Source organism: Neodiprion lecontei, chromosome 4 (assembly GCF_021901455.1).
Source record: "Neodiprion lecontei isolate iyNeoLeco1 chromosome 4, iyNeoLeco1.1, whole genome shotgun sequence".
Taxonomy (NCBI): Eukaryota; Metazoa; Arthropoda; class Insecta; order Hymenoptera; family Diprionidae; genus Neodiprion; species Neodiprion lecontei.
The window spans coordinates 33797602-33810371 of NC_060263.1; the positions used below are offsets into that span (position 1 = coordinate 33797602).

The following is a 12770-nucleotide window of genomic DNA, read 5'->3' on the forward strand; positions in this document are numbered from 1 at the left end:
TCCGTTGGCCCTGAAGCCGTTCAAGTGATAAACACCGTTAACAACTGGAAGGCACGCAACTGCCAGCTTGATCGGTGCATCGGATACACGGAGGTGGAAAAAGAGTTTATTTACCGTTAACGAAGTTATATATTATATATTTGACGAAATAAATGTTTCGTTATTATTGTCAGATTTTAGTTGATCCAGATATGATTTGTCATCTATTAACAAATTTTTATTGATCATTTTTTGGCTCGACTAAAATTTTATAATAATAACGAGACATTTGTTTTACCTTATCCAAATATAATTTTGTTAACAGTAAAGAAAACTCTTTTCTCAGTGATAATCGCATATGATTGGAGCACCTAAAATCGACTTGTTTGATCAATCGTTCTCTGGTGCGGTTATGCTGCATATGCTGCGTAGATCAGATTTGCATTTTATTGCAATTACGATGCCGTTAGTTTTTGAATTTCAACGATTTCACCTCGTGAATTTCGAATACTCACTCTCCAGCCTTTCTTCTCGAACGTGATTTACCGAATATATTATATTACGCAAATAAATGTAAGTTTGATTTTCAACGAGGCGTAGATACAAACTTAGGCTTCCTGCTACCTGACGTAATGCCACCGCGTACGCAAAGTGAGGAAAACGCTTCAACTTCTACGCGCTGTACTCGTTTCAATTGAAACCAACGAGTTGAAAACTGATATTTACTCGCTTATATCGCAAGCGTTACCGCAACGCGAATGGGTAATTAATTATTGAAAGATCGTCGTCGTGATTAGAAAAAATTTTCAATTATGCGGACTTTACATGGATTACGGTGGATTCCGAGAAAACGAGCATCAAAAATGTATAAATTATCTCGTATTAGTAACTAGAGGCTATTTCTTTATTAATATAATTACGAATGGAACATCGCGTAAGACACTACAGTAAATATTGTAATACTGCGACGGTTAGTAACACTAAATACGTAGTTCCTCTGAATGTGTTTCAGCTGTTTTCCCATTCAAATAAAGTGTCAAATTATAGCTGAGCTGTTTCTCTCGAGTTGTCGAAGTTATACTTTACCGGAACTTCCGACAGGCGAAATCGACGAGGCGGCTACTGACGCGAGCATCTTCGTCGAGAAGAACAGACTATTACTCGTAAGGAGGAGCGACGTGAATCGATTACACGCATGTTTCGGTACGGAATTCATCGCGAGATTGCATCGAAAGCGTAGGGACCGTGGAGGGAACAGGTAACATGGGTAATTCCGAAATCGCGTGCCTCTCTGAGAAATCGAGTAGCAGGTAACTAAGTTGTGTTCGGTTACAAGCTTATCACGCCGGACATACGTGCACCTCTTGGTGAAAATAGGCGTGTAACGGATTATACTCACGGTGTAATAACTCGATTCTACAATAAGGGGGGAATTGCAACGGGAACGCATGTATCATAAATTTGTCGAATAACGTTAAGCCAAGTGTCACCAACTTGTTGATTACACCGGATACCTCTGGTCGCTTATCTCCACGTGGTTTCGGTAGCTAGATAATGCAAGTAGATACCGATCATTGAGGAAAACCTCGCGTGGCGGTGCTGGCATTTCAGCGGTTCTGTATCAGCATGGCCGGAGTCAGTTCTCGGTGGGCTCGCGAGTGACGAACATCCGACTTGAACGATGGCCCGTTACCTCGATGACGAGGACAGATCCGAACTTACTCCTGGTAAATTTTATTACTCGGTAAATCCGCAAATGGCCGGCGGGATGTCTTTTTACTTGTGGGATGTGTGTGATACGAGCTGTGTTGTGATATCCGTGCCGGTTTGACGTGAGAAAGAAGATCCGCAATTAAGTCGAACTGCGTAGTTCGCGTACTAAATTTCGCCAAATGTTTTTTTTTTTGTTGTATTTTCAGGTGTTAACATATCGCGTGGAAATTAGTTATGCGCCGTGTCTGTACGTACCATTGACATCGGTGAAGAATATAAAGTACTCCTACACGCGTGAACAACAGCCTGAAAAAGTGCTCGAGACATTGTTGAAACAAGAGATACACGATGTATCATCGTGTTTCATAACACTTCGGGCTGCCTTCTCAGTATCTCGTTTGATGTCAGTCTTCGTTTGAACAGACTCTTTTTGTTACATTTACTTGTGTACATTTGTCTCCATACCAGGCGGCGCTGCGAAGCTAGTCTCTCACGGGTCGTGTGAAACGGTAAAACTTTTCGAAAATTGTACCCGTACCCCGCAATGTTGGAAAAGGAATTATTGTCGATGATCCGTTTGCCCGTGGTACGAAAGAGAATCTCCAATACTAGGAATTTCCCTCGGGTTTTTTCAAACCCCGTACTATCAGTACTGTCCAAACCCCCTTGATCTCTCCCAAAAATTACTTCTTTCGTAAAAAATTTCCTCTCTTACATTGCTTACACAGCTATCTGTATCTCTCGCGCTCGTAATTATTATATTTTACAACTCAGTATCACGTTCGTTTCCTTACGATCAACAAATATCGATTACGAACGAACCTCTGTTTTCTATGGATAGGTACGTAGGTATGTGTACACCACGCACAGCGTTGTTCACCGTCGTTAAACAGATTTTGAACTTTGGATTCAGTTTTTCTTTCTATTTGCATCTCCGTAAAGTCTCCGCGTTAAATTGCTTCGGGCGTTAAAGATGATAAAAAATAAAGAAGAAAAAGAAAAAAATGCCAGTCTACGAACCAGATGCCGAGATGCTATATAACGTGGACCACGGGGCTGTACATGAAAGTGCAAAGGCAGTGACGACGCTTAGTTCTAAAAATATCGACAGTAGTGCAAATATTATGTTTCGGACTTTATGGATGTGAACGGAACAATGCTCGTGTCTCCTGCCTTTATCTTATTCTGCTCAAAACGTTGGAGCCTTTAATGTGGTTATCAAAGATGGGTCTGTGTGATTTCTGAGCGTTGTTAACCTCGCGATCAGCAACGGTGGTAATATTTAGATCATTTTCACCGTTGACGTCTTGGTTTTTTTTTTTTTTTTATTTTATTTTCGAAAAGATAAAACTTGACGAGTATCGCTCGGATATAAGCATTTATGTGCGATATATACGCGTGAAGTAACTCAATTAACGCAAACTCCGAAAGCCGTACGACCGTTCATAGAACCAATTACTCCACTTAAACCCACTGTAAAGGTCCATCACAGTTTCTAAAAGTTCCTCCGAGTGAGGTGGAGGGAGGAACTCCCTCCAATAGCCGGTAGATCTTTGGTGCTTCGCAGCTTGGCGATAAATAAAGTCGTGATAACGAAGGTAACGTCGTGGCTCGAGAATCGAAATCATGCAACGGTGACAATGCGATACTGAGTTGTATTCTTAGCGGGAGTCGCTCTATTTATTAATCTATGAGAATCGAATAATTGGATGACGACGAGAATGTTTCACTTGTTCAGATCACACGACGCCTACGCCGCAGTATCATCGTCACAACGGAAGCGGAAAAACGTTAATAACGCAATACGCGTTAGCCGGTATAATAAGTGAGCTTCGGAAGCTGCGTCCAGAGCACTCTAAAGAAAACAAAGTAAAAAAAAGTTCAGTGTGTGTTTACGTAATTTAATGGATACGGATCGTTGAAGACTTCGGTAAAGGCCGGAAGTCCAACGACCTGAAATGTGCCCTAAATATACTTAATTTACGTAATTTATATACCAAGGCCGTAAGGATCAAAGGTGTGGAATAAAGAGGAAAAGAAAAACGAAGCAAACATGTTGGAATATCCCGTGTTGGCTCCGTACGACTTGAGTACCAGATTTGCCCGAAGAGATTCTGGCACAATGAAGGTCGCCTTGCCGCTTTCCAACTTCCGTAGGCACAGCGGGTGCGTTTCAACTTTGGCTCGCGCCAGGCAACAGGCTAGACCACTCTTCTTTGCCGTTCCGTAAGTCTTTGGCACCTCCCATAAATCTCAGCACCCTCGGTGTTATTGGTAACCAAGTTGCAGCACGTACCCTGATTAACAATAAGTAAGATACTAGCGCCACTACTTGCAAAGACGCGGTGTTTTGCAGAAAGAATTCTCGTGCTTTTTGAATATCTTTCTCGCAATCCAGGGAAACGTTAAGGTTTCGGCAAATTTTATTAGTTTATTTTTGAAATACGCTGACTTTATTTTCTATCTAGGTACACCGTAGGCTTCGTCTAGTATTGCGAGGCCTTAGTAGTCCTAATCGTTCCTGCGACTTATCGCAAATGCTGTTAATTTCTTAAGATTGCAAATAATTTGTACCTGCGAGAGGAACCGACGAGATTCAGCGAGTGCGGAAAGACTAGCGTACCTACACCGGTAATCGCAATTGCAGTAAGGCGTGAGGAAATAGGTCGATTTATTAAAAAAAGATCTTGCTCACGTATTGCCGTGTGTACGGATAACACATGGAATATGTGACGTCCTGATAGCATTTATCTTCGGTTCTCGGTATGATAGCGATTCGTTTATACATAGTAAATCGCTACTTTTATCAGCGATTATAATGAGATTTTTATAATGAAATATCTTGTTGTTAACGTGTCGTTTTTCGAGTGTCGCACGGACAAAGAGAAAAAATATGTATCGTGGGTGGGAAATGGGACATGAAGAAACCCGATCTTGTCGATTTATTAGATACAATTTACAACTGATTCCGTGTCTTCGTGCGGATAACATCCAACAAATATTTTCGAATTCTATTCGTGCGCTATCCGGTTGAAGCACGGTTCGGTAATATCGATTTTACCGCGGAAAGAATCAGTTTTTCATTTTGGCTATGTCAATATTGAACATGTAGGCATGTATGCATGGGCATACGCGTGTGCGCCCACATGCAAATATGGGTGGAAGGCACTTACGGACTATCCTCAATCCTCAAACAGACGCGCCCATTTCATTTTAGCTCGAAACATCAGAGCATGGATTGCGTTACATCCATGGCTGAGTTCAGGGCAACCGCAGAGTAGAACATTGAACTTTGAAGCTCAGGTGATAGTGTCGCTGATAAATTTTCTCCGTTACAAACGTCATGAGAATCTTACATTTTCGTGAATCATCGCGAAACGTCGTATAAGGTTAGTTGTATTATTATTTCACGCTGTACGTATATATTATTACTAAATGCCGTCAGCCAGTTGATAAATAACTGTTGTTTGCCATTCGATCATTGATATCATCTTGGCCATTCCACGGTGTTTCGCAACGCACGAAAATAAATGAGAAAATTTATCTATTCGCCACCTCTGTTCAACACAACATGTCCGTATGATCGGTATACTCACTGGACGGCACAGATAACTCGACAGTGTGACATCTATTCAATCACCCTGATACCAACGAATGTATCATTTCTTCGTAGTTGCGATGACAGCAAGGATGAATTAATCACCCGCACGGAGTGCAATTTTCCCACTAGACAGGGACCTTGACAAATAAACTTCCACAATCTGGTAGCAGCGAATAGAGATTTTTATTTGAACTTCAAAAACAATCGTCGTACAGCGTGTGTGGTAAAAAGTATCGTATTGGTTGATACATATGGGGCTTTCCACGTCATATCGACCTGCCCAAAAGCCTGTCCCTCTTCGAATTTGTTTAAATTTCGTGAAAACTTTCTGTTACTTGTCGAGAGTGTTTGTGATTTTTTTACATTTTTACTCGACGACGTTTAGACGTTAGCATTCGGTATAATATGTGCGGAAATCGCAAACGTCCGAAGTGTAATTAAGTGTTACTCGAAAACTGTTGATTGTTTAAAAAAATGTTGTATATGAAAAAGTTTCAGTTTTGAGTGAACCTCAACGCCAAATCATGCAAAAAGTTATTGGGGCCGCTGAAAGCTCGTAAAAGCTCAAAGAATGCTAGTTTTTGAGATTTCTCAAAAGCGGCATAATTTTTCTCGACAAAAATTTCAGAGGATGTTCCTTTCTTACTGTTCAAAAACTTGTGTAAACTTGACCATGGGCCGGGATCTCGTTTGCAAGCAATGAGATTTTTTTCAGAATTAAAAGAAAAAAACATAAATGGAGATGAGCTGCGTACAGTGTGTCTAATGATTGAAAACACCTACCATTTTGACAGATCTGAAAAATGAAACGCTTTAAAAAGTAATTACAACTTGATCAAATCTAGATTTTTTTTCTCATCCGGCGAATCCAGTCAATCCGGATGTCTGTACGATAATCAAGGGCTCTCTCGTGCCTTGTGCGTAATTCAAGGACCGTGGTCAGGCCAAAATTATAACCGCTCCCAGGGATCAGAAGTTACGTTTGAATAGAAGCATCGCATACGTGCCAAGCTGCCCACTCGTTCGACAATAAACTATTAACCTCTGAATAGCAAGGCTACGAAATTAATTGCAACTTATGTAACAGCCGCGCCGGCGTTGCGATGTATGGTGACCAGTCGACCGAGTCGGCGATTATATCAAACAACCGGCAAACAGCCGTCTCCCTAGCTGCTGATACAGACACCCACCTGTCCGTCGAGATGAGCCGCGTTTTCATTCAACGTGGAAATCGTTGTGCTTGCATAATCGAGTTTCCAGGCAAACCGCAATTACCGTGTGCAAAAATAATTAACCGTACGTACACTTAACAACCCCGTGATGACCGTTCGCTGGTCTAGTCTTGGCGCGCGCGATAAGCGCGTGCAGAAAAACTGGCTGACCTTGCAGTTCTAAGGCTGTCTGTACGAACGTATACCTTTACTCGCCAGCTTCTGAAAACGTCGGACAGTGGATTTTTTTCTCTTGGTATTTGCCATCCCTGCACGCATCCCGTGCAGAATATGAAGGGATCAACGAGTTGCGCAGATTTGACAGGAAAATTGCGACACTTTCTTGGAGGAAGATAAAAAAAAGAGAATCGAAACATTTATACCAGTTTTACTACCTTGCTTGGCTAAAGAAAGTATCGCGTAAAGCAGAGCTTTGTTTTATCGAAGGTGATGCTGTGAGCTGCTGTATTTCAATTAACGACTTATTTTCATCATCGTACTGTAGATAATATCCATAAATTTCAGGTATTCGATTAAAAACGAAACCGAGGTTGTTAGGTGTACCTTATGGTGGGTAGCGTGAGAAACAGCTCTGAGCGTTGAGAGAATTACGGACCTTCGAGTTCGTAAACCAACAAATTTGGCACATCTTATTTTACAATTTTTTCCTCTACCAAGTGATAGAAGTACTTCACATTTTCGGTAATGATAGGATTTGTGATCGCGCTTGTGTGGTCACTATAAAAAAAAGTTCGGAACTTTTCAAATTACTCGTCTTATAATTCTAGCCGTACAATATCGGGAGAGGGTTTCTTTGTTGTCAAATTGTATGAATAAAGCTCGCTGAAACCAGTTAACACTAACAGTAAGTTAGGCTTAAACTTGACGTTTAATCTCAGTGACAGAATTGATATTTATGTTAAAACAGCCTGGCGAGTCCTCCACTAATTATTATCGCGTTTGCCAAACTATCGCAAAAGGACGCGACGTCAGAATGAACAGAAATATTAGATTCATTGTCAAGCTCAATGCGACAAGCGATTCTTCTCGAATCAAACCGAGCTTGTCGCGTTCTTAAATTGTAGAGAATAGCTGGCGCGCACGTAATTTGCCGCTCTCAAGTGGTTTTTTCTGCTATCGGAGATTATGAAAAACGCTCCGTATCTCGTACATCGACGCATCATAACAGGAATAAAAATTAACGATACAGCCAAGCGAGAAACGTGTTTCATTGTTATCAGTAAGACCGCGGACAGCTGATCGTCTCGGACCGCATATACATGTACGTACATCTAACAGATTGCCAACATTCCAGAATAAAATATACGAGTCTCTCGGGCAAAACTTTCTTCTTCATCACCTGGCTAATTAATTAACCGTATATATATTACTACCGACGCGTTACTAAACGTCGCGTAACGTGAATTTACGATCGTTTTCGCGCTATGAATCTGCAATTAATCATTACCCCAAGTGTATACATTCGCGCGTTTATACCGCTAACTATTTTTATTCCTCTGGTTTTTTCCCTTTTCTATCTTTCTCACCCGGCAGCTTTATTACGATAGGAAAATTAATCTCTACAGCTTTTAAATTACAAGTCATATTGTACACGCTTGCCAATATGATATCCGAGTTATCTTTCCTGGCACGCACACACGACGTACGCGTCCATAATTATATTGTAACCCGTATGTTCGTGTTCTATAACTAAAGTTATCGTAAATATAAATTTTCATCACGCTATCGTGTAATCCGGGAAATGCCCGTAGATTCTAAATTGATATCTATAACTAGCTGCGTGAGTAAGGAAATTAATTGATAATAAGACCGATTGGAGGAACGTTCTTCCATAAGTGACGTAGCTACCGAAATTCTCGTCGTCGAGTCCGATAACCTACACAGGTTAGCTTCAAACATTGAAATTTGGAATCATCACGTGACACGCGAGATTTTATAGGTTTTTTAGTCCCTCGAATTGAAGGCTACTTCGATACGTGAGATACTTAACTTGAACATTGTATGTGGCATAGGAGTAAAAATTTGGATTGGTTGGTTACACAGGGCGTCAAAATAAAAAGGTATGCTGTGCTGGGGTCGACACCTGTCAATTCCTATGTACTTTGAGTCGCCGAACACGAATCTGAAGTCAAAACTCGGGGTCGATGGACTAACTTGGCCGCCAAAGCCAAAAAACCAGTTAAATAATCACTTGAAGATGAAAGAACACAATCACCCAAAAGTCCAATACTCCGATAAACTCCGATAAACTCCGATAATCCCAAAAGCTAAAAACCTCGATAACTCCAAAAGCAAAACTATTATACTCCGATAGCCCCACAAAGCCCGATACCCTGAATACCCCAAGGAAGTTGATACCTAAATATCCTTTAGAGGCCAACATCCTAGTTGCGCAACGAATCCAAAGGCCCCATAGCCTACCAGGGTTAGGCCTTCCCATTTATCTACCCATGAGTTCTTTACGGACTTGTCTACTTATTGGGTTTTTTTCACAATCGGGTATTCCGACTTTTTCGCTTATTGGGTTTTTACAGAGACGAGCATCCGGGGCTATTTTTTATTTTACTTGTCAGGATTTTACGTGGTTGGGCTTCGAGGGATATTCACTTATTGGAATAATAGGGGTTTGGGCTTCCAATGTTATTCAGTTATTGGGTTTTCACAAGGGCTGGAGTTATTGGGGTTTTGGGTGTTGATCTTTCAGGGTTATCTGCATATTGAGCATTTGGACTGTTGGGCTTTGAAGTTTATTGGAATACTGAACTTTTGGCTGATTGTGACACTAGGATATTACATGTATGTGTAAATATAGATTACTGTTATATGAAAAAAATATACCGATGTTTTGCTATTTTGAATATATTTTGATTCACGTAGGAAATGATGGATCTCGACCTCGGCACATTTTTTTTTTGTTTTGTCTTGTGAGCCTGCGCTATGTATCGACCGCATTCCGTGGTTCGAAATCAATTATTTTTGGGGGGATTCGAATTTATTTTTAGTTCAAAATCATCGTACATCTGGCATGTATATAAATTTAACATTTATATCGGTGAAACAAAAGTACTGCGTTCCCCCAGTACCGTAATTAGTTATTTGAAAACCTGCACTGAAACAGCAGCTAAGTACTGCAGCCTTTCTGATATTTACCACTCAGATGGATCAATATACAACATTAATGTGAATGAGAACGATATCTGTTGAAACATATAAAAATCAGTTATCACAAAATGACAAAAGGTCGATGTGCAAAAAAAAATTTCAGACATTGAATTGAAACAAAACCTTTACGATATTCAGCCGGAATTTCGACCAATTTTGAGAAATGCTGAAGCCAATTGTTTCGCAGGCTGTATTGATGGTTCTTTTATTTTTTTGAGAAAGAGAGAGAGAGAGAGAGAGAGCGATTGCGAATAATCCAAAGCTGATCAGCTTACGCATCCGAATATCAGTGCAACGTTACTTATAATTCCAAACATCATCTTGAAGAGAAATCGAAAACACTTGATTTTTTAAAAACTTACCGGAACGAATGGCGTCAAATATTATATAAAAAAATCTGTTGAAACAATTACATACCCTAGAGCTCTTGTGCACAGAAATAATAAATTTTTATAACGATCGATGAATTGCAGAAGTCACTAAAAAACCGCACGCCTACATCGTTCGATTTTTCGATTCAATCATGTTTGCTCGTTTAATCGTCTTCGTTTTCGGAATTCTTACGTTCACGCAGCCCAATCTACCCTGAGAAAAAAAATACCCTTGATATCGATACCCCTATACGCATCTTATAAATAACGTTCGACTTATTTGTTACAGTTTTGACGTGGAAAATGGCGCCTCACCGTTGGACGGCGGTGCAGGGGGTGGCGGGGGTGCGTCCCCCAGTGCGGGGCTGGTCCTCCAAACGCTACCCCAGAGGAGAGAAAGTTTTCTCTACCGAAGTGACAGCGACTTTGAGATGTCGCCGAAGTCGATGTCGAGGAACAGCTCGATCGCAAGCGAGAGGTGAGGATCCTTTTACACCTGCATGCGAGGCGTTCCCCCTCGGGGACTTTCTTACATGTCGATGTGACGGAATATTATCAATCATAGCTTTATTTTTCGCTTTTTGTTTTTTTTCCACGTTACCGCCGCGTTCTTGTCGTAACTGTAACGTCGAAAGTATGAAAAAGCTCGAGACGCGCCACAGACTGGAAAAAGCTCTTGTTACAGCAATTGATATTTTGACTTTATTGAACGTATTGCGGTATGAAAAGTTGGATTTCTTTTTTTTCGTCAATTTTCAACCTGGTACACACGCGACGCAACGACGCGAACCTACGTCATCGCGCCTCGATCGTTCGCTTGGTTAGTGCCGAGTGACTGACAGCGGGATGACGTCATGCTTATACCCGTGTTATCTCACATTAGGCAATCGATCTGGTTCAATGTCTAGAACAAGAGCTTCCCAGAGTCTTTACGTCTGTCTAAGCTTGACGGGACTCGGATACATCGGGAGACTTGATCAAAATTACAAAAGTGTAACTACACAAGTGGTAATAATATCGATATAATCAGCTCGTAAATATTTCCACTTATGTCGTACGTATATTAAAGCGTAGAAGGAAAAAACTTGGTATATTATTTTCCACCCTGGTGCACCCCCTAAAAGGCTTGTTCAAGTGAAAAGAAAGATTCTGAAAAAGATGAGCGTTCTACCTTATGTGTGGAAGAACGCGCTCATTTGAAATTTTTACTTTTTTTAACATAACGTAGAACGCTCATTATTTGACAATATCTTTCGTTTAACCTAAATAACTTCTTTCAAGAGGATCCAACGGTGGAAAATCGCAACTAATATTTCTTCTCAAACACCCTAGTATCTGTACATATATGGATAGTGCGCAGAAGTATTGGTCTAACATCTGGGCTAAACTAAACAGCATGTGGCCGTCGCGTAGCGAATTCATACCTGTTGAAAAAAAAAAAAAAAAAAATTCGAGAGATCAAAAATTCAAGGTTTACGATTATCTATTAATCATTGCATATAATATACATAAATGATAGCTTTGTTCCACTGTACCTTACGAGAATTATGTGCATATGGTAATGGTTACATTTGCAAAACTAAAAGGAAAGAAATATATAGATAAGAAAGGAAATTTCGGCTTCGGTAATCACGTGAATCGAATTGCCGTGCATCACAGTGTCGATGCGAAATAGTTGGAAAAAAGTTGTCGTAATTACAGTACAGTGTCGAGTGTGTCCGTGTTCATATGAATCCGTGTATGTGTAACTATGTACGTTTGCATTGAATCCTGAATACGTAAAGAATAAATTTTAGCTAAATGAAATCCCTTTTTCGATTTTGTAAGTGTTGGGTTATCTTATCAAAGTAATTGTTGGTTTCAAATACTCAAGTATGATAGAAAAATTTCAATACTGTGTAATGTGTTGCGATCAAGTAGAATATCCTTTTTTCTCCTAGAATAATATTTCATCCAGATCTCGTAATACGTAGTAGTTTGAAAAAGTAGGTAACTATTGATCGGTTCTCGTTATGGTTGGTGCAAATATCATCCCTTGATAAAGTAGGCATCCAACGATAACGTGAGATCATTTGACCGGTAGCCGGTAACTCATCACCAAATGTGACCCGCAGTCGGTAATGTAGAGAACACCCTAGCCTGCGTGCATAGTAGCTCCACTCCGCAACTTTGCGGTAGCGTCATTGAACCATCCTGAGTTCAGACCGATCAATTCTTCGAAATTAATTTTCCAACAAAGCCTTTGTTCTCAAGTATTTCGTCCGATGTAAATTTGAAAATTAATTTTGATTTGCTGTAATTCTCCGATATTACATGATTGTTTTCAAATACGCAGATCGTCGCGTATCAGTGAAAATAGAATTCACGGTTATTATCCAAATTTTGAGATCACCTCTTTTCTAACTACTCAACTATACTGAACGCACAAATTAAACAAACCAATGAGCGATAATGAAAATGAATTTAGAACTCGATATAATTAATTTTTGTTGAACCTTGATTTCGAATCACTTGTGACTAAAAAGCCCTTGGCAAATACAGTTATGCATATTATGCGTGTTATTCGTTATGTATATATCACGCTCACCTGGGGTGAACGAAGGCCAAGGTAATTCAGCCCAAGACCGCAAACATTCGCGTCTCAATTCCTAACCCGTAGAGACATTTGAATGGTATTTTCAATCATAATTAATGTTCGACTCTCGGTTCTCG

The 12770-nt window shown here is 40.3% G+C and overlaps 2 protein-coding genes across 15 annotated transcripts in view; one reads left to right on the forward strand and one right to left on the reverse strand.

Annotated features, from left to right (window-relative positions):
* Positions 1 to 12770, forward strand: part of LOC107225786 (cAMP-specific 3',5'-cyclic phosphodiesterase) — a 278042-nt gene that overhangs the window by 197365 nt on the left and 67907 nt on the right. For 13 of the 14 annotated variants that reach the window (XM_046738558.1, XM_046738557.1, XM_046738554.1 and 10 more), the window contains one exon: positions 10348 to 10536. In XM_046738558.1, coding sequence (XP_046594514.1) covers positions 10348 to 10536 — 189 coding nt within the window. Of the gene's footprint in view, positions 1 to 1690; positions 1707 to 1898; positions 2202 to 3430; positions 3919 to 10347; positions 10537 to 12770 lie in introns of those variants that run through there. The other variant, XM_046738551.1, reaches the window with a different exon arrangement.
* The window catches only part of LOC124294189 (4-coumarate--CoA ligase 1-like), a 52277-nt gene that overhangs the window by 24472 nt on the left and 15035 nt on the right, over positions 1 to 12770 (reverse strand). The window lies entirely within an intron of this gene.